Genomic DNA, 23,755 nt, shown 5'->3' with positions numbered 1-23,755 from the left:
AACTCAGATTCAGATACAGATTCAGATACAGATTAAAACCCACTGCATCCGTTTTTTTTTGCCCAGCTCTCCAGCCTGTCCAGGTCTTGCTGAATGGCAGCAGAGCCTTCAGGCATGTCAGCCAATCCTCCCAACTTCGTATCATCAGCAAACTTGCTGAGGGTAGCCACTATCCCCTCATCAAGGTCATTGATGAAGATGTTGAACAAGACCGGACCCAGCACAGACCCCTGAGGAACACCGCTAGCCACAGGCCTCCAACTGGACTCTGCACCACCAACAACGACCCTCTGCGCTCTGCCAGTCAGCCAGTTCTCAACCCACCTCACTGTCCACTCATCTATCCCACACTTCCTCAGCTTTGTTATAAGGATGTCGTGGGGGACAGTATCAAATGCCTTGCTGAAACCAAGGTAGACTACATCCACTGCTCTCCCCCCATCCACCCAGCCCGAGACAACATCATAGAAGGCTACCAGGTTGGTCAAGCACGACCTCCCCCTGGTGAGCCCGTGCTGACTACTCCTGATAACCTCCTTCCAGTTGTCTGGAGATGACATCCAGCACAAGCTGTTCCATCACCCTTCCAGGGACAGAGGTGAGGCTGACTGGCCTATAATTGCCTGGGTCTTCCTTCTTGCCTTTTTTGAAGACCGGAGTGACATTGGCTCTCCTCCAGTCTTCAGGCACCTCCCCTGTCCTCTAAGACCTCTCAAAGATGGCAGAAAGCGGTTCAGCAATCACCTCTGCCAGCTCCCTCAGCACCCATGGATGAATCCCATCGGGTCCCATGGATTTGTGAACATTGGTGATACCTAGGAGCTCCCGGACCACCTCTTCCCTGACTGAAGGGAGGTCTTCCATTCCCTAGATCCTCTCACTAACCTCCAGGGTCTCGGATTCCCGAGGGTGAGCTTTTTCATTGAAGACAGAATTTTTAAGGATTCAAACAGGTGACGTGCAAAAGACTTAGATTAAGTGCCAACAACATTTGTCAGAAAAATGATTATATTGCTTATTAGGTGAGTTGCTATTGCTAGAAGAAATAGCCAAGCTTTGTGTTAGTTCCAAGTAGCTGAAATAGTAGCAGAAGTTGCCACAGAAGAAATAACAATGTTCAAAAACAGCAGTTTATTAAGTTTTCAGATTGTTCTTGATAATTTGAGTTTGAAAATGAGCTCATGTTCCCAAGAAATCTTTGAATATATATTTTCCCTAGTGATGTCAAAAAGTGAGAGTAGTAAAAGACTAGATATCTTCACAAGTCCTGCCATGTTTATTGTACTGTTATGGCTGTACCCGCAGGACTGCTATAATGTGGAAGCCAGAGCAATGCTAGCTACTATTCCTTAATCATGACTGTACTGGGCTTCTAGTACTTCCTTTGAAATCACAAATACGAGTAATTTACTTTAGCAGTGGTACTTGGAAAATAGGCTGCTTCAGAATTGCACTATGTGTCTGCAAAGTAATTATCAGCTTGATATTTAAAAGCAGAATCAGAAGGCAGACTGTCTTCCATGACCCTGTGAGGAATGTTCTTCATAATAGAAGGTGCTGAGAAGCTGAGATCCCCTACTATGGAACACAGAGTAACTCAGCTTAGGTAATTTAGCAGAAGAGAAAAGATATTAATTTATGCTCTCTGAAGGACTAAACAGAATCCTTCAGAGCACTGTCATTAAGCGTGACATTCAGCAGAATTTCATTGTGTTCAGACATAAGAAATAAAAATTCTGGTCTGAAAAAATGCATGTGTGATAGTCTACAAAGTCCTGGAGTGGTGTATTCAGAAAAAACACACCAGGGACTCTTCTCTAAATATCAGATCTTGTAAGAGTTGTATTTAAAAAAGGATAATCACTGCATGGTTGCTGTATATAGTGATATTTTTTATTACAGAATAGCTAAAACTAGACCTCAGTAGGTGTCACTTCCATGATTTCATTTGAAAATATTCCATCATTTCTCTCCTTAACAGCATCTTCCACCAGTGTGAAGTATGGGGGGAAAAAGAACCAACCAAACTCACTGATTAACTTTAGTCACTTTGCAAAAAATACAGAAACTTTAGAACATAGAGAAGGACAAAGCTTGACTATTTGGAAATGCATTGAAAGGGAAATACATTTTATTGAAATTGGTTAAATGATTTCTAATACACAAACAAATGAATTAAGGACTATATATCAAGCTGATAGAGGTGCACAGAAAAAATGGAATTTCAGGAGCAGAATAAATATAATTTGCAAGGATATACAGATCACTTTAAAAACGTGCAATAATAAATCTCTTAAGGATCAGTAAACAAAAAAAGTTGTGTTATCTTGGTGACATGGTTCTATTTGAATTTATTCCAGTTAAGGGGAACTGAAAGAACAAAGTCATATAAGTAAATGCAGTACATGCAGATGCAAAAATGGATGAGGAGTTGTTAAAGCAAAACTGGCTACAAGAAAAACTATTGGAGACTGTCAGAAACTAGTACAGATAGAATACCAGCTTGTGTGTGGTGATAGTTGGTATCAAGTGATAGTTGGCCACAGAAAATTTGGCTTGAGATTAGTTTAAAATAGTCTGTCCATGGAGATCTTGTTAAATGAGTTTGCTATAAGAATAAACATTCTGGAATGCTTCCTTGTAATTAATGTTGGTTTGTTAAAGAAACAAGACCCTAGGTTACAGATGACTTTTTGATCAGCAGAAAGCTTTCGAATCAGGTCATTGCATGTATATTCAGTGGTTTATTAGTAATACAAATAGATATTCTGGGCTGAAAAACAAATTTGCCTTTCAAAGAAATTAGAATAAAAATGAGCTTAGATATTTCAGTTCTTTTGAAAAATTGGTAGAGACTTGAAAAATGCTTAGTTCATTATGTAGCAGGATACTACATGTAGCCATACTGAAAGTGCAAAAGTGAGCCTGGGATGGGTTAGAGCCTGGGAAAGCAGACCACAAAAATGTACTTGCTATCGACATTCAAGCACTCTTGTTTCATCCTGAAATCTGAATGTTTTGCTGCTGGCAAAACATTTGTAGTTTGTTTATTCTTAAGATAAATATTTGAGCTGTTCAGAAGTTGATTGCAGTGTGCTTTTTGATTCTTTAGAAATCATGGTTATGGTTTCTTAAGCAATATAAATTGCCAGATTCTTTCCTTACCAAACTGTTTTCTCCATCTCTTATCAGTGTATTTAATAAGTGATGCAATGACTTTGTACAAATTTTCAGCTTATTTTTGTACATGGGTGTAGAATGTTCCTGTAACATAGATTCCCAGATCTAGATCTCTCTTCAGATCTGAAACTGAATTTCTATCTGAATTAGGGAGGTGTAGACTTAGATTTGCTGAAGTCATCCTAGTATGGACTCTCCTAATGGTTCCTTGAGAAAAACTATATAACTAATTTTCCCTGCATAGAACTAATTTTGGACTGTACAGTAAGTTCAGAACTGACAGCAAAACATAAAACAGTATCCCAAAATGTTTCACGATTACTTTCATTTCTCCTACGAATTCCCAAGTGCACACAGTAAAATCTCATGGCTTTAAATCCGTTGAGATGATTGTCACTCCCAGAAACAGACTAAATATGTTGCATTTGTAAATAGTTATTCTGAAATACGAGACATTGTAATGAAGATTATTTGTGTGATGCTATCCTTTCTCAATGCATATATTTAATTTGAAACAGACAGGAAATGAAATGATGGCAAAGACAAGGCTATTTTAAACTGCTTTTAGTGGGTTAAAAAAGCATTTAATGCAGAGGGTATTGTTCCTGTGTTACTGCCATTTTATCTTCTCCTAGACTGTGTAATGGTTCTAGAGCCAAATGAAACTAGCATGAGAGTGAAATTTGGGAATCAAGAGTTTGAGGAGATGAATCACAAGAATGGAAAAATTTCTTTATTTGACTCAGAAGTGGGGTATTAGAAGTCAGACGCATTAAGTATGCATTCAGGAGAGAGTGAATGGAGTCTTTAATGCAGCTTGCTTGGCAGTTGTGAGAATGTAGTTATAATGGCCTTTTAGTAGGGTGAAAATATCTGGTTTCCCCAGAGATGACACTGGCTTAGCAGTGCAGGCTTTCTGACTTCATAGTCTAATGCTTACTACACAAGATGCTTCATTTTTCCTTATGTAATTAATTGGAAACAGCATTGTTTCAAGCCACAAAATGCAAGTACTTCTTCATTAGATTAAACAATTTTTCAGGAGTCTGCTAAATGGAAGGGGAGATAAAACTGGCCCTGCAGTCTACATGTGAAAACTTTCAAATTTTAAATATAAGGTAACTGTAGAGAAGATAATCAAGCGTATTACCCATCACTTAGATAGCCTGGAGAAAATTGGCTGAAATGGCCACACAGACCCTTTAATAATGAAATAGAAACTGAAAGACTGGCAGTTGCTAATATTGGTGTTTTGGAAAAGAAAAGGATCCCTGAAGGAGAATATGGCTTATCAGATGTTGGAGGACAGATGATAAATTCCATATTACTTACAGCCATTAGTTATGCCAAGGGCATATGAGCTACAACATAACTATAACACAGCGTCCTGTTTTAAGCATTACAGATATAACTGTTAGGATAAAAGCCTTCCAGCATTCTGTACAGACAGTTACATTAATGCACAAAGTCGGCGTTTAGTAATTACGAATAGTCCAAGACGATTCACAATCTGTATTTGTGCTGTAATTTATTTGGGTTTGTGACACAGCCTGCAATCTATTGTAAAAATGGGGGAAAAAAGGAAGAATACTACGTAGACAAAGATTTACGAGATTAAAAGAACAACTATGGAAGACGAAGGGTATTATTGGGTATTATCCCAATAAAAATAGCATATTAAAATGTAAATAAATTTACATAGTTACAAAATAACCTGAGATTTAATGAATAATTCTTTTCAACTAGATGCAATCAAGGTAAAGAAATGAGGAGCAGTAGGAGTATGAGCTTACACCAATCAGTGGAACATAATAATGGAAAGCCGAATGAGCTAACGTTCTTTGTCCCTTATTATAGTGGCCCTTTTAAATAAGATTTTTCCTCAATCTGGTAATCCCACTAGGTAATATATTAAAAGTTTACCAGAAGAAAATTACTGTATTTCAAAATGGAGCTCTTTCACATTGAGGGAGATTGAAACTGAAGAGTAAGAACTAAGGCTGACATAATTCAAGAAACAGACAATGCACTGTTACAAATGTTACAATGCACTGGGATTCTCAGACTGTCCTGAGCTGGTTGAAAATGAATGCCTCAGCATGAAGAGATCTCTAGGCTATATAATATTGTTCTCTTGCTCACTGTCTTTGTGGTCCTCTGAGATGATCACTTGTTGGCAGCGTAGGCTTCAGTCAGCTCTGATTTATGTTATGATGAGCAGGTTCTCCTGGCAATGCCAAGATTTTGGTAGTGCAAGAGATTTATGGTGATGTTAGTCCTCCAATCTTATACTGGATACGTGTCAGTGGTTTCTGAAAAACAAACCTGTAATCTTTAGAAAATTGCAGCAAAAATGACAGGTTCTAGTGCTGAAATACAGTTTAGGAGGAGGAGGAGTGCTGTGTAACTCTTTCCTCTGAGTTTCTTAGAAACAGAGTTTGCATGTGTACAGTGTGCTCTTCAATGTTGTTTTTTCCATGCATGCATTACTACCCAAATCTCATTTAGTTTTATTGAAGCATAAAGAAATTCAAATATGAATAAAATTTCCTTTGAATAGTACCTGTTAAATCTCCAACCTTAGTCCAACAAGCAAGTGGAGAAATTTTCTTGCTACAATTTTATTGTACTTCATACATGAAATTATGGCAGAAAGTCTGTTTTGAAACTGTAAGGCATCCTTTTAAAGAGCTCTGTAAAATATAAAAATTTCTAAAAATATAAGACATCATTGTTATCACTTAATACGTTGTACTTCAATATCAGGTGAACAATTATTGTTGACTTTAAAAATTACGTACTCCTGTTTGGTTCCTGAACCAGAAGCACAGAAGTAAATCACTCTAGACATGTGTCTTCTCCTGCAAGAAAATCACTGGTTTGTACTATGATTTTATTTTAAATGCAGTCTAATATATATACTTTTTTTTTTCATAGTTTTAGGAACACTAACAAAGAAATTAATGAACTGAAAGTCCTCTAACACATAAAGGGAGCAGAGAATGCCAGTTGTGTGTTTTCAAAATGAAGTTCTTTAACTTCAGGCCACACAATTTATGCCACTTACCACACAGTGATTGTATCACTGTTTTTCCTTTTTCATAGCAAAGAGTTTTAGATCTTCTCATTCCAGCTGGCACATTCCTGATGCACAGTAGCAAGATATGAGTGACAAATCTAACTCTTAAAGATAAATTCAGTAAAGTTATTTTTTAGAAACTTTAGAGCAAAAGGAAAGAGCTGTATGACATCAGTCTTTCTTTGAGGAAAATAAGTTTATTTCCAATTTAAGAAAAAGATCTTATAACCTTTTCAGCATAAAGCAGATACAGGTAATGCATTTCAGCCATATTTCTAGTATGACATGAGGCTTAGAGTTAATAAGAAAATGTGCTTCCTTTTTTTTGTTGTTGGTTTGTAAAAATAGAAATACCATTGCATCATCTGTGCATTTTCCTAAACTAATTAATAAAAAAAAAATCAAATTGAAGATACCCAAGATCTGGGATACACTGCTTAGAGAAATTGTCCTCTTCAACAGTAGATGGGCTTAAGCACTGGTTAAATTAACAGTTGATCAGTGATGCAAATATGTTAAATCATTCAGATTTTCAAAAACAGGTTAAAGGAATCTTCGAACTTTGCTGGGTTTATTTTCTACGGTTCTGTTGGTAGTTTGGATGAAGATAAAGACTGTGAAATTCATTTCAGGAGGGAGTGAGTGAACTGGGAAGATTAAAAAAAGAAAAAATACAAAAAAATCTGAAGTACCTGAGAAACTTTTTCTCTTTTCATATAAGATGGAAGGGGGAAAAAAAATTACCTGGATAATGCATTCTATTAAAATGGGCTTTACTCTTAAAGTGCAGCAGAGTGACAGAAAATGTGCTCTTCTGATAAAGATGACAAGAAAACAGGACACAAAAGCCAGAAACTAAAATCTAGCTTCTGGTCTGCCAAAAAGTCAAATAGAAGAATCCTGCTTTCTTACTTTACATAAGCCAACTGTGCCTCTTGCCTTTTCTTCAAACTAGTTGTTTGATACATTTTGATTCTTTTTAAGACTCCTTGGTTCTTGTGTATCTTTTCTTTGTGTTTGCTTGTTTGCTAAGACTGTGAACTGCAGAGATAGCATAATGAAGGTTAATGGAGCTCTCAGATTCATGGAACTCGTATGAATTAGAAATAACTACTAACACAGAGGAGGCTCAACAGCATCAAATCTAAAAATACTTCACGCGGAATTCATAATGGACTAAATAACACTTGCAAACAGCTGCAATGTAATTTTGCCAAACTGAATAAAAACAAATGCCAAGGAAGCGTCAAAGTGAACAAAGGAAGGATCCCTCCCATTTCCCTTTAAAAGTATTTTTTCCTACATTATTCCTTTCATAGAAAGAGATAGCATAAGAATAGAAAGAGGAAGAAACATGAAAAACCAATCAGCTCTGAACCATTCTCTTTTTCCTCCTATTGATAAAGGAATATACGTTCCTCAGAGCTCTCATCATTTGAAGCCGGACACACAAACAGTATTCTCCCCTTATTTAGGTAAACACTGCAAGCATTACAAACTCAGCACTATATAGTGAAATCAACTGTGTACCTGCTGAGGAAAAAAAGGAAAAATGGGTCCTGGTCTGCTGTTCTTGTGACAGAATGCTATACAGAATTTCAAGCAGGGCAGAATACAGGAACAGATACAGCTTTGCCTTTTCTCTTCCCAAGATACCTGCCACTGCAAATGAACAAGTGTGACAAGAATAAGAATTTTTTCCTTATACTAAAGCAATAATTAACATCACTGGGAGGAAGGGGAAACAATCGTTTCATTGTGCTGCATTCATGTAACCGTACAGCAACCAAACACTTATTAAGAACTGCATCCTGAGGGCATAATGTAGGTGACCTATATAGTTTCCAAAGACTTAATCTTCTAAAGAAAGGAAGAATGCTCGTAGATTATCTGGAAATGAATTTTACTCTATACAGTGGAAAAGCTTGAAGGGTTTTGAACTTGTATTTCCTTAAGAGATCACTTGGCAAATAATTTACTGCACTTTCATCCTTTCAGGTTCAGTCAGTAGAAAGTAGACAAATTTTACATTATGGATTTCCTGATAGGCATGTTGTGGAAAATCCAGGGAGATGGAAGCTGTCCCAGCAGCCCTGTTAGTCAGCCATCTCCCAGGTGCCAGAGGAATACCTCAGAGGGCCTCTGCAGAACTACCACATGTGAGTCAATTGTAGGATATCCAGTCTCAGGTTCTTTGTTCAGCAAAATTTTAATTTACAGAAGGTCATTAAGTATTTAAGCCCTCAGTAAGTCTGACTGAACTCATCATTTCATTCTCTTTGACTTACAAATTGCTTCTTTATTCTCCTTGGGCAGTGATAATGATTTTTATTTAACTTTAACCTAAGAATGTCATTGTATTTTAACATGATCATTGCAGCTTAGAGGAGGGGGGCTGGGGGGAGAAAAAAAAAGCAATCTTGAAAGTTTCCCATATGATATGAACAGTGTGACAGAGTGCCTTACTGTCATGGATATAAAACTACAGTTCAATTCCTAGAACACTGGACTGTCTGCAGAAGAGGTACAGCTGAATGCAGTCTGTTGATTGTATTTGAGTATTCCTGGGATGAAACTTTGCCCAAAAGTTGTAGCTCTGGAATAGAAGGGTTATTTTACGTGTGCTATAAATATGCATTTTGTGTGTCTCTTATTAGCATGTCTATATGCTAATTCACAATCTATGAAGAATATATGTGCATATGTGACATCTAAACTATGTACAGTAAATACTAGATATTAGATGACAACAGATTATCTTATCATTAAATCAATAAGCATGGTAAAGGCAGTCACATATTAATAATGTGAAGCAATTGCTTTGTACAGCTAAATTCCTGTTCAGTTAGGTTAAGGATTGAGGATTTTGCTCCATGCTTTCACCAACTGCACTTTCTGGACTGTAAGTGTGCACAGTAAGAGAAATTGTGTTGGCTTTTGCTGTACAGAGAGAAAAGATACAATTCCATTTTTCTCACCCTGCTATTGGAATGTTCTCAAAATAGTATTTGAAAATTGAGCTGGGGAAAAAAAACCCCACGGATTCAAAGCTACCATATTTGTATTTTGTGGATTTTCAGATCTAGTGTTATCAGACACTGAAACGGTGCCTGCATGATAATTAATACAAAAATAATGAACAAAATCCTCAGTGAGTACAAATGAGCTTAGCTCTATAGGCTTTTCTGTGTACAAAACGCAACTCTGAGTTTACCTTTAGGTGATCACCAATGGTGCCTCTGAGTATTAAATGAAAGTGGACTATGCAAGTTTATCTGTCTTCTCTGAAAGTAATGAGCCCAACTTTGTCTTCAAATAATCTAAGAGCAAACTTGAAGTGATTCAGTAGCTGTCATCAGCATGCTACCTTGTTTATAGCAATTTAAGGGGTATATCAGATATTCATTGTCTGGGCATTGATTTTGCTTGTTTGTTTATCAGATAAATAGAATGAAAGTTGTGAATTTTGCTTTCTAAAGCACAAAAATTCTGTTTATTGTTTAGGGGAAGAAAATCTTTATATGTGCCTGGTCAGCTGAGAGCAACCTGTAGTAATGTGCAATTGTTTTGTCAGAATGCATTGTTATTTTTTGAATACAAAAGTCTTATCAGAATATGCGGCAATTTTATTTGTCTAATGATGAACGGGGAGCAAATAGCAGCATGGCTTTCTTTGTTATAAATCTTTCAAGCAGAAAAGATGATTGAGAATTTCCCTGCACATGAAACAGACTCCTCTTTAGCACTAGAATGGGTGCAGCTCCTGACTGACCCTGACCTCTCTGAGAAGCTCTGGTGACAGAGATGTCTCCCAGAATGTCAGTTAATATTCCTTTAGTGAGGAAGAGGGAAGGAGGAAAATGAAGGTGGGGAGGTTAAATAACGGTGGCCAGATTCTAGCTTTTAGTGATGCGTAGGTTGTCATCCCATGCACAGCCAGAAATTACAGGCTTGGGGAGGGCAGGATCGCTGCTAACAGTGTGATTGCTAATGTGGTTGGAGTCCCTCCCTGTCAGAAGTACAGGCCAGAGTTAAGCAATCTTCCTTAATCTTCATGCACCATATAGAACCTGTATGGACAAAGCAAAAGGGCTCATCAGAACAATTACAAGTTCTGTCATCCTTGAGATCAGTATAGCCCTGATCTGCTCTTGTGAAATAGCCAGAGTTGCAGAATGATGCAAGCCATCTGCTGACTGCATTGATCTGCTGTGGCTGCTCTTCCCCTTAAGTCAAAATAAATTTCTTCATTAATTGTATGAGTGAATAATATAATATAATACCACTAATGAAGAAATTAGTTTCTATTCTCCATTTCCTGCAGCTTATATGTGGGCTTTTACAGATCGCAGTTAAAGAGGATATTCCCCTCCCCCTTATAAATCATTGGAAATCACAGAGCAAAAATACCTAAGTCGTCTGAAGTTTGGGAAACTTTCAGAAAGTTTCCTCCCATCCCCCCTCCAGGCAATAAAAGAAAAAGAGCTCATAAATAGGAAAGTAAAGTCACTCTTTCCCCCATGGACCTGCTTTGGAATGCTGGTGTTTGTATTTTTCTGATACAGTATCTTTATAACTTCGCATCATGAATAAATAAAAACTGTAAAACAGCTCAGGACTCTGTATCCCTTGAGTAGATGAAACTTTTAGGATCAGATGCCTCTCTGATGTTCTTTGGCCATAAGTCAATCCTTTGCCTCTGCTTGCTTGCTGCAGTGCAGATACTGTTTGCTACTGTATTGATCCTTGAGCAGCAGCGGTGACCTAGGTTTTCTAATGCCTTTTAATTGTACCTGCAACTGACTTAACTTCAACATATCCCTTTTCTAGCTATAGAATAAAGAAATTTATAGCCTTGAAATTGTGCTATACAAATACTGTGTGGTTCCCACAGTAGCAGTCTTGCTTATTCTTCCTCATACAGAAACACCCATGGACCCATTTAATACTGTATGAATTGCCTCTTAGAAAGACAACTGTTGGAGTTGTATATTTGCTAAAAAATAACAGGCATAAAATAGTTGCCATAAAAAGGATGCTCTCTGGTGTCTCTGGCAAAAGCTAGGGTATTGCCCTACTTCAGATCTAGCCTTGAGGCTTTTGATACACATCTGCCTCTGACAGTATCCACTCTTCCAATCTATATGGTTAATTCTGAATGATCAGGTTTGTTGTATGTGCTTATTTTGTATCTTACCTGGTCAAATATTTCTAATGTAAATACCCATCTGAATTTAAGTATTTATGCAAATACTTCAGTTTATAACTTTGAAATTATACATACACCCAGGCTAATGAAAATCAAACAGAAAAATGGCCTTGAAAGTAAAAAAAAAAAAAGATGATATTATTCACTTTTTAATTTGGTGGAAAATCCCCATAATACTTAAGTATTAGTGCAATGAGAGAGAATAGTAAGAATTAAAAATGCTATTTGGCAACTTAGTAGCACCATAGAAAATGCCCTCTAATGATGACTACTAATGAGGCTTTTTCTATTTGTGAACATCCACCTATGTATATATCACCTATTCTATAGACCCATCTTTCAAAGATGTATGCAATAAGAGAAGGAAAAAAAGAAAAAGAAATTTGATGAAATATTTCAAAATCTGAATGGATAATATTTCCACTTGGCCTTGAAAATATATTTAATTGTGCACATTACTTAAATATATGAATTAATGGCTTCAAAGTCCTGTAAACAGAGTTATAAAAAATGTAAAACAGAAGTAGGATAGAACTATTTTTACTTGTAGCAAACTGCTTGAAAGTGATGGCTACTTAAAGAGAATGAGAAAGTCTAAGGAACAGCTGTAAATCGTACTGTGTCGGATTCCGTTTCAAATACGTAGTAGATTATTCCTTGTTTTGTTTGTTTCCTGACACATTTCTGAGACATATTTTGAAGGAAAATCAATCATCACTTAGTCTTTTTCCTGCAGCAGAATAGTACTCAGTATTTTTTTTTGCAAGGTTTCAGTGGCTGTTCCTTTTCTGTCCCCTTTTTTCCTTGATTATGTACAATGAGTCAGAGATCTTTTCTATTTTTTCTATCTGCTATAATTGTATGGAATTACTTTTCAGCAAGAATTTCAGGACTGTGCATTTCCCCTCCCCACTAATCGTTATAACACAGATATTGCTTGGTGTTCTTGGTGTTACTTACAATTTCTGTTTTTGACCCATTAGCTAGTAGAGTAGGAGGAGATGGAATTGGTTCTGTGCAAACTTTGAAGGGCCCCTCTGGGTGATTTTGTTATACTAGGGACTGAATCTGATTGGGAAGAACAGGGAAATAAAAATTGCAGTGGTACAATGTGTATTCTGTATTGTAATATTCTGTAAGATGCTGAGTCCCGTTGTTGGCATGGTTAAAAATAGGATGCAGATATACTTAATAATGAGGCTGAGCAGATACTGTGATCTAACCAATCTGACAAAATTAATTTCCTCTTTGACTAGAATGAGTGTAACAAAGAGCACTATTTTCAGCAACGTTTCCATAAATAGTTCCTGATGCATTGCTTTTATGAATAATTCACAAATTTGAATGTTAAAATTTGAAATACTTTGAATTGTGTAAGAAATATACTGATATTTCTTAAATGAGCAGGCAAAACTTGTTACCCTATACAAATGCATGTAAAAATTATAAATTCTTTTTCAAAAACATTTTACAGTATTATCTTTGCATTCTTCTCCAGCATCAATTTCACTTGGTAGAAAAGGAGCACAAACTTTTAAAGCTATGTTTGTATGAGTATTGGAACGAGTATTTATGGAAGATTTTATTTTTGTTCTTCCTATCTACAAAGGCTGCTCTGAAAGTAATGCCTCCTATTTCATTATGTTGCCCACAGTGTCAGAGGAGGTTGGCGGCGGTATGGCAGTAGAAGTTGAACCTTCCCAGCAATATTCCATTACATTTTATTGCTGTGTGACAAATGGCAGTCTGACAAAATGACATCTGACATGAAAGTGTGGATGGAGCAAAAATGTGCCATGAAATTTCAAAAAATGGCACCCACTGACATTCATCAACAATTGTTGAACATTTATAGAGGCTGAACAGTGAGGTCATGGGTGGTGTGTTTCAGCTGTTGTGACAGTGACAATGTGTTGTCTGATGCAGATTTTTTATAAGTATGGCATGAGGCTTCATTGCTAGCAGAAATGCACAGCTAATGCTGGTGACCATGTTAAAAAATAGTGTTTTGTAGCTGAGAATTTCCTCTATCAAATAGCATTATTGTGCTCTTTGTAGCTGTTGTAGTTTTTATGGGAATAAATAACAGACATTACTTTTAGAGTGACTTAACTAGCATGGACAGTGCATTTGAAAAGGGAAATGTTGATTCACTTTGTTATTTGTAGCCCTCTTTTTCTTTTTTGTTTATTTTTTTTCTGGTATCTTGCACACATGTGCCCCTCTTTGACAGGCACGGGCCAGCTGACTAGTCATAGATCTAGAAACATACTCCCAGTCATTACTGACGTTGCAGATGAGAAATGAACCTAACTTTGCTGCTGAAGCCATTACCTTTTCCTGGAGATTTTCTGTTTTTGTTCTTGGTGAATGGCAGTGGGAAGTACAGCCACAGGCACTTCTTTGGGAAAACAGCAGTATATTTTTTAATGAAATAAATCCCAATGCTAATTTACCTTGACACTGTTAATCTAATTTTTAATATACCCTTTTACTAGGTTTATGAAAATATATTTATGAAAGACAACAGAGTCCTGAAGATATGGTGGTTGTTTTCCCCAATGGGCATCTCAATTTTCAGTATTTTCAATGTGTTTCCAGTAGAATTATTTACCTTAATCACATGCTGTATCATTCGGGTTTCCTAATCATCCCTGCCTAAGGCTGCTCTCTTCATTGTTCAGTGCACTTAGCACATTTCTCACAATGTACCCATGCTATTTAGTGCATTCTGCTAAGCCTACCCTTTTGTCCTTCCCATTCCGACCTAACACTGTATCACAGTCTGCTATTTAAAACTGATTTTAATTTACCCTGCAAGTCAGATATTTCATGCATTCTGCATTTGTAATACAGGCATTGCACCAAACACTGTTCTTCAAAAGAAAAAGTTTCCACATACCACATGGCAACTGAAGTAGTAAAAAAGTGTTTGAAAGCATTTGACTGCTAAACTGACTTTCTAAAACTTGGTTTTCTGAGAGTGCTTGCAAGCTATGGCTACTGACTGTGCAATAGCGCCACATCAGACTTGCTCTGGGCATTTTGCCTGGCTCCCTGCGCTGTGTTTTCAGTGGGTAACAAACCAGAGGAGAGCTGAAAAGAAGTCCTGGTGCTCACAGGCCAGGTCTCTGTCTGGACAATGAACAAGTCAAGCCTCTGAACAGCGTGTATTTGGTGTTCAGTCTAGTCTTCGTCAATTTCCACTTGCAGAAAGATTTTCTAAGACAAACATACCAGAAACTACACCTACCATGCAGACTCTCACTTCAGAGTCAGTGGTGCAGTTCAAAACCATCTTGAAATAAGAATACCATAAAACATGCAGAATCAGCAAAAAGTTTGTTGGGATTGTTCAGTGGAACCTTAGGCATTGTTTAAAATACTCAAGGAGATTAAGGCATTCCTTAAGCCCACATATAAACTGAGGATCTTAGGTGATGATCCTTACTTGCTGATCCTAATGAAGTGAATGTTATGTTCAGGCTTGTATTAAAACATGGCCTCCTTGAAGCAACAGATATATATATGAGTTGCTTTAGGCAATGATTTTTCTCCCCCAGCCTGTCACAAAGCATTTTAGTTAAACTGATATTAATTGGAGTAACAGATTCAGAATTTGGATATGTGCCCTTGCAAGGGTAGCTGAATGCCTTTCCAGTCCAATGAACATGTTACTAGATCTGTCTGTTTTGGCCTTTTAAAGCAGAATCAGATGTGTATGGTGCATGAACTAGAATCATGTGAATTCTTGACACTTTGGGATGTTTTTCTTAGGTTAACAGTGAATTTGGCTTGAAATATGCTTACTTGTAGCTCAGAGGATTTGGAGTTAATTATTGTTAAAAATCATGGTAGTAAGAAGTCCAAAATCTTTGGTTGCACTGAAATATTTTGTGAACTGTTTTGGAGTTTGTGAACAGGCTTTGTCACCTACTTAAGTGTATATTTAAAATGGATAAATGAATTATCAAGTATTAGCTTAACCTTACAGCCAGTAAATACTAAATAAATAACATACTCTTTTTTCATACATTTTTACTGATGCATGCACTTATATGATGAAATACGATGTTTGGAGAGCAAAAACTTCCAAAATATTACTTTTCAATAGAATACGTAATCATTTAACAAATACTCTTCCATTTGTGTGCTCTGTAGAAGAAGATTCCACACTGGATCTAGAATTAAAGACAAAGAGATATGAACTTAAAATCCCTATTTTCATCTGTTTGTCTTGTTTTTAGGAAGAATAACATTTTGGTAATCCCACAGTACTGGAAGCTGTTTAAAAATACCCAGACTCTGAACAGTCCTGTTGAATTAGTAACTCTGGAGTGCCAGAAGCAATTATGGCTTTTGAAATGGAAACTGAGATAATCTAAAAACATAGCACTGTTCTGCTATTATTACATGCAGTTACTGATTTTCTCTGTAAGTAATAATATTTCAATTTTCAACAAAGGTATTAATAAGGTGCCATTGTTCACATTATGAGTAAACCAAGGACATAATCGATTGGAATAGCAGGGATCCAGATGTAGTCCTCATTTTTCTATTAGGTACTATCAATCTTTGCAGCTCTGAGTTTATATTGTGAAAAAGGAAGCAATTAAAAAACAGAAAACGTTATCTCTGTTTAATTTGTGACAATAGGGATTAGCAACAAAAAGGATGCTTTGATTAAGTCAGAAGTTTATCATCATTCATTTGGTTGCTGACTCCCAAACTATCATTTAGCCTTTTATTTCTGTGAATAAGCTCACACAAAATTAAGGCAGGGAGAATTTAGTAAATAGCCTGTGTTTTCTCTTAGTTTTATTACACTACATTTCGTTGTGACTGTTTTTTGGTTTGCACTTCCTTATTTTAATTTCTACATATATGTGCATTGAAATAATGACTGGAAGGGGTAACCTCTAAAACTGTAGCAAGATTTGTTCAAGGTTCTGATTCTGGCACTGTACTACTGTCGTGATGACATGACTGGGGAGCCTGTGTCATAGGACAGATCCAGGAATGCACTGAGACTGATAGTAGGGAGGTCTGAATAGTCCTTTACCCCTCTTTGTGAATTAATTCTGAAAGCATGTTAAATAACTGGTGTTCAGGATAAATCAGTTACCAGGATAGAAATGATGCATGGGCTGAATAGATGCACAGTTGAATTATGCTGATTTCATAGGAAATGTAATTTTACCTTGAATCAAACATCCACAGTTTTAAATGTTCTTTGATCAATTAAACATATATTTTAAAATAATTCCTTTGCTAAGTTTAGGTGACAGAGTAAGTTTCCAGTTTTGCTGAAGGCTTTTGTCTGAATAAGGTGTTTCCAAAAATCTCTCAATTCATTGTTGGTTTGAGAACTACTTATGCAGAGTAGATTGTAAATAATCCAGGAGGTGATAATTCTTTAGAAAACTCAAAATCTAGCAGTCTTCATTTTGTTAACCAGTTGTTTTTCTCTTTGTCATTCATTTTTACAATGATCTTAATGATAAGCTAATGTGATTATCACTTAATAGTATTGGTTTTTCTTATTTAACTGTAGCCTTTTGTCATGTCTGACTTTATCTGACTTTTGTAACAAGAACTGGACTGAATTGGTAGTTGACTTTTCCAGATATGAACTAGCTACTAAATATGCTTCAGAAGGGTCTTGTTTGTTACTCTACTCAGCATGCATCTCTGCATTCTTCATGTAAGTTCTCATTGATACCTGTTGGATGTTTACTCTGATAAGTAGTGGGGCATCAGGATTTGCTGTTTCAGTACAAGTTCAATTTACATGCAGGTTTAGAGCAACTACTATATATGTACACTTATGATTGCAAGGTTGAAGAATTAGTCAGCTCTTGCTAATGTGCAAGAAAAGAAGAAAAACAAGGGAAGAAATAAAAAGGAGGAAAAAATAGAATGAATTTGCTAAGTAAATTATGGTATATAGAAGTCTTTAAGATAATGTCTTTTGTAAGTTCTCTGCCAAACTCTCATGTCATAGCCCTTGGAAATTTTATGACTACGCAAACAGAATGAATACCATAAGTATACTCTCATGTTTTGGAATTATTAACAGCTTCAGAATAGTCAAATAGAAGACCATATCTCACCTTTTAAAAAAGGTAGCGTTCTGTTGATTTAGTGCATTGAAATGGGCAATGAGAGGTCTGAGTCGTGCAGAGTAGGAATCGGGAACGGGCTGGGTAGTGCTGGCGTGCAGCTGTGAGCAGCTTGAGGCTGCTGGGGAACTTCAGCTTTAAGAACTTGCTTTGTGTTGGGTTAACAATAGGTAATTGGAAAACAATGGTCTGCCAATGAGCTGCAAGCTACAACTAATCGCATCTCTTCTATGAAAGAAAAACAATGACATGTCTATTCAATTCAGTGGGAAAAGTCCTGGTTCACTTGGATCCAGACCAAATAAAAATAAAAGCAAATCACTGGTAGCTCACTTTTGAAAAGGAGACAGATTTCACTTCAAAATTACATCTAATCTAAGAAAGATAACGGAGTTCCTTGCAACTGCAGTCTGTATTCTCCACACTGTTTATTACTTGATGCTACCGTAACGTTTTTTACTATTTATTTTCTTGGAAGTCTCAATATCATATATTGAAAATGCATGGAAACTTATTAGAAGGTGGACAGGTTAGAATAGTATATGAACGACTACATGGAAAAATGAATAAGGAAAGTAATTTTAATATTGAGGCTAGGACTGGACCAGTTTAACAAATACGAATAAATGTACTAGTAATGTATTCTAAATGCACTGAAGATTGTATTTCTATGAATCCAATTTAGAAAGTAATATCCAAACTCAAAAAGCATCTACAATTTTAAATATATGTATGCATATGGAAAGCTATTTGAATGCTTAGTTATTACCTTTAATAATTTACCTTTAAAGTGATACACTGAAACATATTTTAAAATATTTTCATAAAACTTTTTAGAAAAGGAAGAAATAAAAAGGAGGTCAATTAAAAATTCTATAGAACTGTTCTGTAGTACTTATAGTATTGTAGTACTTGTAGTATTTATAGTGTTGCGATTGGTGCATCAAGCTGCAGCTCTCTGAACTGAGTCTTGTTCCTCCCATCCTTCCACCCTTTTCTGAATTGGTGATAAAGATAATTTAGTAATGACATAAGAGGAATTACATCCTTTGGAAAACATATATCTTTCTGCACTGGGAAAAAAAATCCCAGTTGATGAATATCTTAAGTCATTTAATCACTTGTGTTTTTTCAGCAAACTCACCAGAAACACCATTAATGCCAAGACTAAGTATGTGAAGATTGATGCCGTGTACTTGAAGGGTTCTTAAGAGATCTCTTTGTGAACACATGAAGATAATTACTTTTAGGTGGGGGAGGGCGGGTAAAAATGATGAAGGGGACAGATTTGGAGTTATTTTGTTATTTTTTGAAAGACTTTTTAAAAAACAATGGCAGATCAGGTAAACAGAAAATTGTTCTGTTCTGCAGGTGCACCAAGTAGCCATTTATTAGCAGATCATATAGAAAGTAGTACACAATGTCTCCTTATGCTAAACAAGTGCAATATAATTTTCATTTTTACTAACGAATAATGGTGCGGAAAATGGTAAATTAATTCTCAAGAAGTGAATGAGATTTCCATGCATATTTGCGGTATTACAGTGCTATGGCTTACGATTTTCAACCAAAAATGTGTTTTGTATTAGCCTGTGTTTGTATGTAATGTTCTTGTTATACAGTCTCACAGCAGGGATGAATTAGTTTGTACTGCAAAACAGTGGTTAAGCAAGCTCTGTTAGTCTCTGGGAAAAAGAAAGACTGCAGTGGCTAATTGTGTAGCTTGGTTACATGTGAAAATTGTAGATTTTTGAAGTCTAGAAACACAGATTCTGAAAATCAAAATACAAAGGTTAAGTATGCACTCTAAAATATTGAACTTTTAAAAATGCATTCATTCTTTTTAAGAGTATGGATAATAGTTGCTTTTTGCAGCTGTCCTTTAGTGATACCAGACGTGGTTTCCATGTGGAATTTGACCCACCAGTCTTCTTTTGAAATACCTTTTTGGAGGCAGAATTCAAATAATAGAAACCCATCAGATCAAAGATGTACAGTCATATAAAAGATGAAGGCATAAAGTTCATTAACTGCATTGATGAAATTATATATTTTTCAGACCCATCATAACGTACAAAATTAAACTTAATGCCATCTGGATTTTGCTACCTGATGAGCTCGCTATTACATGGAGCAGCGTTATGTTGCTCTAAAATGCCTGTTTGTTATACTACTGTGATAATTTGATGGTAGCAATCCACAGCCCACAGAAGGTAACTTAGAAAAGTCCACTTTGCATACTATGAAGGTCATTTAAAAAAACTCCAGGCTTGTAGAAAAGCAGCACAGAGATGCCATCTAGCAGTAACTCTTAGAAATTTCCTAGTAGTTATTCGTTCTTTTAAGATGCTACATTTGTATGTAGGAGAAAGGAAAGATATTGTATTGCAAGTCTTTTACTAAAGTTGTTTTCCTGCTGAATACCTAATCAACCAGCTGGAAATAAAAAATTACTGAAACACATTGTGATGAGTAATTACATATTGTTGTTGTTTTTTTTTTCCCCATATAAATACAGAATAAAGTCAGAATCTAATTAACAGACGTGACATTTTAATAAGTGTCTTAAAATTGATATTCTACAATTAGCATTATAAGTGTTTACAGTTAAGCAGTAGTGAGCTTGTTAAAGGAGAATTGCCAGAGCTGGCTAATATTCTTTATCAGAAAAAGAAGTGAAATACAAAAGCAAGGGCAATAAATGGTTATTGTTGAAATAGAATTTTAATGTATCAGATATTGGACAATAAACTCTACTTTTTTGGGGTTACATATACTGCTGTAAGATGATGATTCCTAAATACTTTACAATTGTAGGTAATGCACTAAGTTTAGCAAAAAAGCCCTGTCATAGTAAGACTATCTGTGAACAACAGTCTTAAGAGTCAGTGTTAGCCTAATACTAAATAAAAGTTTGGGATTTTTTGGAGGCAAAAATTTTTAAGTAATTGATCACTTAAATTATTACTTGAATAATAATAATAATGCAGGTCATAAATAGGGAATATATTGTATATACTCTTAAATATCAGAGACAATTTATTTTCATAAGCTGAATGGTTTGTGAATGTCAAGGGCATGAAAAAGTTGTACATCTGGCCATGGGCGTATTGCATGTGCTTTGGAGAAGTGAAGTGAACTTCTCCTTGTTTCCTGTGACTAATTTCGCATGATACATCTGCTTCCAAACCTACAGAGCAGAAAATTGTTATTCCATTTAGCATAAAGTAAGATAAATGAGTATTACTTCGATTTCTAAAGTGATTTCCATTGCAGCTTGTATTTATTTGCTAAAAAACAAAAAATCCTATCACAAAACCAGAAGCAACAATATTAGTCATAAGACCACAGATGGATAATTTTTCAAAGAAATGTGAAATCCGATGTTCATAGTCAACAAAACTAAATTATCATCTGCCATGTGACACCTTAAATGGTAAATGTGCTGTAGTATCTTAGCCAAGGATGTGAGTAACCATTTCATCTCTCATTTATTTTATTTCTGAAAACCCTGTTTAGCTCCAATAAACAGCAGACTTTGACTAGGGGCTCACGTTTTACATATTCTTAAGGACTTTAGATCTTTCTGGCTCATGGCTTCTTTGCAGAGCTAGAAGGGCCTGCAATTAGCATTTTAATATCCCCCAAAAATCTCTCACCTCATGATGAATAAAAGGCCTTTCTAATGCCCTTTGGACAGTAAACTGTGCCAAAAAGGACTAGAAGAAAAGTTTGAAAGATAAGTGATCAGATTGGTTGTGGTGGCTCATCCTGATTTTTCAGTGCTGGTCAGTGACAGAAATGCATAAGATGGAGCATGTCTTCCCACTGTTATTTTGGGACATTGCTCTGACACCTGAACTAAGCAGATTTCTGCCAGCTGAAGCCGGTCTTCTTCATCAGTGTTTTAGTCTTTGGTGGACAGTGACCAAATTGTGTTTTTGTTTTTCTGCTTTCAGGCAGTCTCTTTAATAGATCTGAGTGCAACTGATGATAGAAAAATGACTGGGGAAGCCTGCGATTATAGTAATGTGCCCATGTGTTCCTGTTGACGTGGATCTCCCGTGTGTTGCCTGGTAAGTCTCTGCAGAACACAACAATAGGTGGTACTGTTGGTAGCTGCAGTTCAAAACCATGTAGGTGTAATTTTTTATCAACTGATGCTATCGATTCTGTATCACCTCCTGCTTTTGTTATATTTCACTGTATTTTATAGATAGAAAAGCAATATAAATAGTGCAGCTGTAGATCAGATTGCCACTGAATTGCTTTTTAAGTTCTATTATATATATACATATATTTAACTGGAATACCTTTTTGATATTGTTGCAAATTCTGTCCATCTTTTCATGTAATTAGTTCCTTTATTTAGAAGGAGAAAAAACCATCAGAAATGAAAAGTACTGTTTTGTGTGGTCATCTGGTACCGAAATGGTACCATTAAATGTCATTCACTAGCATGTTACAGATCATGGCAGCACGGCATGGGCTGCTGGGGAATTGCAACACTCTAAGAACATTTCTTGTCTCGTTCTTTTTTTTTTTTTTACGATGCTCATGTGTATCAGACTGCATGACACAGATGAAGGTGAAGTTCTAAGTTATATAGCACCACAGCCATCTGCGGGCCCAGCGAGTTTTATTCCCCAGTGCTGTGAGCGCCGTGCTGCAGTTCTCTTTTCCAATGATTTCATCTAAACCCACCCTCCCTGTCAGGCTGCACGGCCAAGACGCTCATTGTTAGCGTTATTTCAACACTAGATTCGATCTTTTGGCGACCCGAAAGCGTTTGACAGCAACGCAACTCGGCGGTGCTCGGGAGCAGAGCTCCACAGCGGGCTCCCGACGTGCCCACGCCCCGCGCTTCCCAGTACGAATCGATTTCCCCCCGCAGCCCTGCCGAGCTGCTGCCGCTACAGCCGCCGGGCGCCGCTTTGCGGCCGTGCCTCGGCCCGGGCCCGCAGCTGCCTTGCGTCTCAAAACGCGGCCGGCAGCCGGGGCGGGCCCGGCGGTGCGGAGCCGCCGCAGCTTGGGCCGCGCCCCCGATGTCCCCGGAGCTGTCCAGTGCGGGCGGCCAAGGGCGCGCAGCCGCCTTCCCCCGCGAGACTCAGCCGAGCCGCACCGGCTGCCGCCCGCTCCGCCAGGCTGGGTCAGGCGCCGACCGCGGCGCCCGGCCGCCTCCTACCTTGGAAGGATCGAGGCCGGCCAGCAAGGACAGCAGCAGGAGGTTGAGGATGCCGGCGGGCGCCCGCATCCTGATCCCGGGGCTGCCTCTTCGCGCCGCTGCCCTCGGTCATTCACTCCGCTCTCCTTGCGGAGACCGCGCCGGCAGCCGCGCTCTGCTGCCCACCCGCCGGAGCCCGAGTGGAAGCGGCGGCGGCCGCCCGGGGGACGCTCATTCCGTAGACAGCCGCGGCGCGGGGAGGGCGGGCGAGGACGGCGCTGCCGAAGCGGCTCTGCTGCCCCGGCCCGCCCCGCCCAGCTTGGAGCCCCGGGAGGCGGTGGGATGGGCGGGGGTGTGACATCACCGTCGATGGTGGTGGAGATGCGCTAGTGGGCTGAGGGGTTGAGGCGCCGTCCCTGCGTGTCTCAGGGTGGCTCTCCGAGACCTTGTGTGCCAACCCAGCATTATTTCCCTGCGGGGCTTGGCAGCAGCTCTCAGCTCTGTTGAGCGAGAGTGCTGCTGGGCTCCGTGCTCTTGCTAAGTGCAGGCAGGGACGTGCAGTTTCTCCAATGCACCTGGCGTCCCCGGGCTGGGCACTGGTTAAAGCAAGGGCAGGCCATGCTGGGGAGCGCTGGGTGCTGCCACGTGGAAGAGTGACAGTAAGAGGAGCTGGACTCTGTAGGGGGCTCTCGCCCTTTCTGCCTCAGGCTGTTTCTCCTCTACTCAGTGAGCCAGTGCTTGGTGTGGGGAAGAGGCCACTCCTCCACCTACCTTGAAGGGACATCTGTGTCCCTTTGCTGCTGAGCTGCAGAGGTAAAGCCTGTAGAGATCAAGGTCAGAGGAATTGAGGGACCAAGGAGTCTATTAGATGCTTTCCTGAGGACGTGTGATAAGCAATCACCCAAGTTTCCTTTATTCTGTTTGGGCACACAAACTTGTGCCACACTTTTGCCAGCCAAGATTCTGGGTGTGCACTTCGGAGTCGCTCTTCCATCACGGTG

The 23,755-nt window shown here is 38.0% G+C and overlaps 1 protein-coding gene across 1 annotated transcript in view; it reads right to left on the bottom strand.

Annotated features, from left to right (window-relative positions):
• OLFM3 (olfactomedin 3) overlaps positions 1-22,929 on the bottom strand; it is a 48,415-nt gene extending 25,486 nt beyond the window's left edge. Inside the window, exon 1 of the mRNA XM_042873739.1 lies at positions 22,776-22,929. Coding sequence (XP_042729673.1) covers positions 22,776-22,844 — 69 coding nt within the window. The 5' untranslated portion in view covers positions 22,845-22,929. The remainder of the gene's footprint in view (positions 1-22,775) is intronic.
• Between the last annotated feature and the right edge of the window lie 826 nt (positions 22,930-23,755).

The sequence above is a fragment of the Lagopus leucura genome, unplaced genomic scaffold (genome assembly GCF_019238085.1).
Source record: "Lagopus leucura isolate 7727_CA_CO unplaced genomic scaffold, USGS_WTPT01 Super-Scaffold_100009, whole genome shotgun sequence".
NCBI lineage: Eukaryota > Metazoa > Chordata > Aves > Galliformes > Phasianidae > Lagopus > Lagopus leucura.
The sequence above is the reverse complement of the archived record's forward strand: the minus strand, read 5'-3'. Positions and strand labels throughout refer to the sequence as shown.